The sequence below is a fragment of the Kryptolebias marmoratus genome, linkage group LG10 (assembly GCF_001649575.2).
Source record: "Kryptolebias marmoratus isolate JLee-2015 linkage group LG10, ASM164957v2, whole genome shotgun sequence".
Classification (NCBI taxonomy): Eukaryota; Metazoa; Chordata; class Actinopteri; order Cyprinodontiformes; family Rivulidae; genus Kryptolebias; species Kryptolebias marmoratus.
The window spans coordinates 5,552,787-5,557,976 of NC_051439.1; the positions used below are offsets into that span (position 1 = coordinate 5,552,787).

The window sequence follows — 5,190 nt, forward strand, 5'->3', positions numbered from 1 at the left end:
ATTTGATAAAAAGGTGAAATCTCTGCTAAAATCTTGTGTTTTGAATCAACATTCATATAAACTAATTCATGTCATTTCAGTGAGTCATCATGGTTGTGCCCTGAGTCCTCTGTTGCTTCAGATGAGGCTGATCCCCATGGATTTACAAACACAAACAAATACATCATATACACATTCAAGCCACTTGTTTTAAATAAATGCTTCTATTTTAATTAAGTTTTGGTCTTCATTGTAACTGATGTGCAGGGGGATAATGAGTGGTTGACCTCAGTATTTTTTAAAGTCTGGCTACGGCCCTGCTCTCTGATGGAAATGTTTGTCATTTCAGATTTTCTAAACGTTTCAATCACAGATCTTTTTTCCATTTAAAATCTAGTGTTTATTTTAAATGAACTCGTCAGTGGGCCAGACTGAGTTGGGTGTGGCCCCCGGGCCGTCAGTTGAATATCTCTGGCTTAGACTTTGCTGCCACGGTTCAAAGTGCAAAGCTGAAATACATGTAGATTACAAAACTGAGTTGTTGTTTTTTTTCCCTGAGGAAAATTTTTAGCTTCATGTGAGAAAGTGTGATATCACACAACTGTTTCATGTTCTACAAAAGGAGTGTAGGCCTCAGAGGAAACCCGGTCCGACTCCTCCGGTGATGGTGTCTGTCGTGGACACGTTGGCCCGTTCCTCTCTTTGTGTTGTGGAGGCAGCCTCTGTTGCTCTGAGGACTTGGAAGAAACAATGAAGCATAACACAGACAGACAGATTCAAAAACGGATTCAGGCCACATTTACACAACACCAAATATTTATCAACAGTTGTTTGATAATCGAGATTATACAAAAATGTGTGCAAATGCAGAAATCAGACCGCACCGACAGATGGGGATAACATCTGAACTAGAAAAATCTGCACTGTTTTGCAAAAATGCAGTGTGAATGCTGAGCACTGAATGACTTTGCTGAAATAAGCTAATAAAATAAAATAAAAAGGTGGAAATTAATTGAATTATAGCTGAATTTGAAGAAGGAGAGAAAGAAAAGGCATCAGGAGCAGAGAGATAGACAAAAAAAGCAGATGGAAAAAAACATAAGGAGACAGAAAAGACAAAACAGAAGCATGACCAGACAAAAAAAAAATGTATAAAAAAAAAGTCACAAAGAGGACATATAAGGAGACTAAAAAGACATGCAAAAGGAGAGATTGTTTGTCTTCTTTGTCTACGTCTTGAGCTACAGTTGTTTTGTTTTTAACCGTTTTTTTGGATTGGATGTACGTCCATCTACAACTGATAAACCTTTGGAGTCAACCTGATTCAAGATGGCTGCCACATCCAATCGACTGCAGCCAACACAAAAAAACACTATGACTCAGTTAATATGATGTGGTCATACCTGAGAGCCACTTATAAAACATCTGAATTCTTTCAAGGTTTGACCAAAAGATGATCTTAGTTTAAAACTTTATATCTTTTACACAGAAACCTGGTTCAACATGTCCAAACTAGTTCTATAAAAATGCTTCTCTGAAAATCACTGCAAAGACAATTTTAAATACAATAAAAATAAGAACGTAATCAAGTTTAACTTTGACATCAAACTTACAGGCCGTCTCAGAGGAGACACACAGCAGAGCTTCGTTTTGACGTGTTCAGGTAGAAAACAAAGCAGCTTCTCCACCAAAGGATAGATTGTACCCGGGGTCACATCCTCTTCTTTCATTGGACCTAAATAAAAAGATAATTATAAGTATTTTAAAGTTGAACATAAAAAGAGCATTCTGGATTACTGACAGGCGAAAAAGGTGAGGTGCCTACCTGTGAGGAAACTGATGATCAGCCCTACGAGGATGACTGTGACGCAGCTGAACGCACTGTACCACATGTAGGACAATGAGTAAAACCTCTTCAGCCCAGAGGGTCGCCTAAAGAACAAAGAGACGGTTTATCTGAGGGGTGAGCTCAGAGGTGACAACATGCAGTGCTGATGGAGGGACTCTCACCTCATCACGTCGCTGAATGCTGTCTGTAAGGCAGTCGTCGCGTTCTCCGACGGCAGGACGACGCCACAGTTGGGCGGCAGCTGTTTGGCATTATAAGTACGAGTGACGATGCTACCGATGCCGACCCAGAAAGCCGTGGCCAGTCCTGCACCCAGACCTGTCACTGCACCCTAAAAACAAAGGGAACACAGGAATATCAAATATTTTAAATATTAAACATATTGTTCTCAACTGCCGTCAAGTTTTAATGAGAAATACTTTCAAATTCTTTCATTAAGTGACCTTAGAACATTTATCGATAAAGTGATTTACTGTTTATTGTAATTACCACAGTAACGGAAAAAATAAAGTACACTTTTCAGTTCTAAAGTTTTACATATCCACTATAAACGGCAATCTAAAATGATTCAGTCTTGTTTTCATGGGCTAATGATAAAACTTGCAAAACTACCTGGAAAGGTTCAACTTACTGTGGAGTTGGCACATGGAAAAAACATCCCGAGACAAAACAGACCGAGAATAGGACCGCCAACCATCCCAAAGATTTTCAAAGCCACCTGAAGAACAAAAAATAGAGCTAATATTAGACAGAATTGTGGATTATAATTCGGTCAAACGCCACATGAGCTCACCTGTAAAACTGAGTCCCCCATGAGGTGAGTGAGATAAGCCATGGCCAGGCAGAGCAGCCCATAGGACAGAGCTTTTACGGAGACATGAGTTAAAACATTAGAACCGTCAGCTCTGTATCATCCACCGTTGGGTTTGAAGCTTCGGACAGCTCACCTAAAGCTTTGGACACCAGCGTCGCTCTCACCTCAGACATGGAGGGGAAATGGGGTTTGATGAGATCTTCCATTGTCACAGTGGCCAAAGAGTTAAAGGCGGACGAAATGGTGCTGGGTGGAAAATAAATAAATAAACAGTGGACATAACATTTTATTCAATCTTAAAGTTTTGTCCACCTACACCAGCATTAATGTTGGAAAGACACAGTTACTACCACCCTATTGTTGTGTTGGTAGTTGTAATAGCCATCTTAAATGGGGTTGATTCCAAAACTTAATCAGTTGTAGATGTACATCCAATCATTACTGATGCAGAGTTACATTAAAATCTGTCAAGTGGTTCATGAGATAGTTTGCTAAAAATACAGACAAGCACATGAGCAAAAACACCACTGTCCTTCAGCTGCAACGGATAATTAGATTGAATTCGACAGTATGACTGACATTGATTTGGACCTCTCAGTTTTTTGTTGTAAATTGGTGCTATAAAAATAACCTGAGCTGAAGCACTTATAAAAAAAAATGGAGGAATGTAAACAGCCAGTGTTATTTTTATCTAAGCCAGCGGGCAAAGTTTAACAAGTACGGCCATAATAATACGCCGTCAGAAAGTAGTGCAATCAAAATCCAAAACAGGAATTCCCCCACACAAAAATCATGACTACATGTGCTTAGACATGAATTACAGACAAGGTTATCACAAAGGGTTCACCTGTGGTCTTGACCTTTGACCCTGTGACCTTGAAATCAATAGGGATCAGCCTCGATCCATGAGGTGTCTAACTGTGCAGATTAACATTCCTACATTTCTTGGTTGCAGAGTAAGAGAATAAATAAGGTTTTCACAACGGGGTCACCTATGTCTTTGATCTTTTGACTTTGTGACCTCGAAATCAGTAGGGATCATCCTTGCCTCCTATGTATTTTGACACTTCTGTGTTAAAGGGTTATCAATTTAGAGCTCGGACAAGATATTGTCCACAGAGAGGGACAAACAAATGGACGGAACCATCAAATATTACATCCCATCTGAGGAAGGGTGTATAAAAAGTTCAGTTTCTCATAAAATCCTATTACAGATCAATTTATTTAATCACATAAAGGTTTCTGATCCCAAAGGATGTGCTGTTATTGTGACTTTAAGTCACTGAGATTTTTTTTTATCAGTCTGTTAAAGTGACGCCACTCTGTCATCTGAACACGACACAGTTTCACGCAGTCAGATTGCACACAGTGAACTACAGAAATGCCGAGTGCTGATTGAGTTTGCTGAAATCTGTTGAAGAAGCTGAAAGCTGGTAAAGCCAAAAGAAGCAGAACACTATCTAAAAGCTAAAAGGAACATAATGCTAGCTAAAAGAGCCAAAAGTAACAAAATTAAAAAATAAAAAAGCCAGCAATTTGAATTTGACCTTCATATTTTTAACCATATTTTCACTATTTATGAAATATTTTATCCCTCAGTGTGACATAATGCATCTTTAAGTAGTCCCACTTTGAGCCTTTCCAAATGGGAAATGGAAAAGTGTGTGGTGGAGGGAGATTTTTGTTAACTCTTCCTAATAAACAGTTAACTACTTCTAAGTTAAATGCCAGTCAATAATAAAGAGCAAAAATTTCCTTCTGCCAAATGTTAGATGTACCGATATCATGGAGGTGTACTGACATGAGGGAAAGTCCCGTACCTGAGAGCAGCGCTGAATAAACAAGCAACAAACAGTCCAGGCAGCCCAGGCAGGCCTTGCAGCATGTCCATCACAAAGTATATAACCATCTGTGCAAAACAAAACAACCATCACATCCTCCTGGCTTACAGTTTCATTTGCATACATTTATTTTACCACGAAAAACACAAGATAAATTTGACAATATTGCATCTGTGTGAATGTATAGATCCCACATTTACGTAACCAGTCAAATGTGATGTTAGGAAGTACTGTAAAATATGCAAATACTTGAGCTGTTGTAGTTTATGAACTTTGAGGGGTTTATTGGACTTTGCATAAAATTTCTCGACTTTTGTCAATGTAATCCTCTTGAGATCAAGTAGTAATAGTCGTCAAAGTTTTGGTTTTCTAAATTCAGTTTTAGTTTTTCCCAAATTTCACGTTTTTCACCTTAACATGTGGAGTAATTAAAATGCAACAATTAAAAAGTAAACTGGTCATTATTTTTTTTTTGTCATTTAACTGTTTATTGGTATTTTTCACAATTGTATATATATACAGGTGCTGGTCATAAAATTAGAATATCATGAAAAAGTAGTTTGATTTCAGTAATTCCATTTAAAAAGTGAAACTTGTATATTATATTCATACATTACATACAAACTCATATATTTCAAATGTTTATTTCGTTTAATTTTGATGATTACAAATGACAACAAATGAAAATCTCAAATTCATCATATCAG

At 37.9% G+C, this 5,190-nt stretch overlaps 1 protein-coding gene across 1 annotated transcript in view; it reads right to left on the reverse strand.

The window, feature by feature from the left end:
- Positions 1-205: 205 nt before the first annotated feature.
- The window catches only part of slc5a6b (solute carrier family 5 member 6), a 32,985-nt gene continuing 28,000 nt past the window's right edge, over positions 206-5,190 (reverse strand). The window contains exons 9-16 of the mRNA XM_017421606.3: positions 4,463-4,551; positions 2,776-2,888; positions 2,622-2,692; positions 2,460-2,546; positions 1,990-2,159; positions 1,805-1,911; positions 1,593-1,714; positions 206-716 (exon numbers count right to left, since the gene is read on the reverse strand). Coding sequence (XP_017277095.1) covers positions 573-716; positions 1,593-1,714; positions 1,805-1,911; positions 1,990-2,159; positions 2,460-2,546; positions 2,622-2,692; positions 2,776-2,888; positions 4,463-4,551 — 903 coding nt within the window. The 3' untranslated portion in view covers positions 206-572. The remainder of the gene's footprint in view (positions 717-1,592; positions 1,715-1,804; positions 1,912-1,989; positions 2,160-2,459; positions 2,547-2,621; positions 2,693-2,775; positions 2,889-4,462; positions 4,552-5,190) is intronic.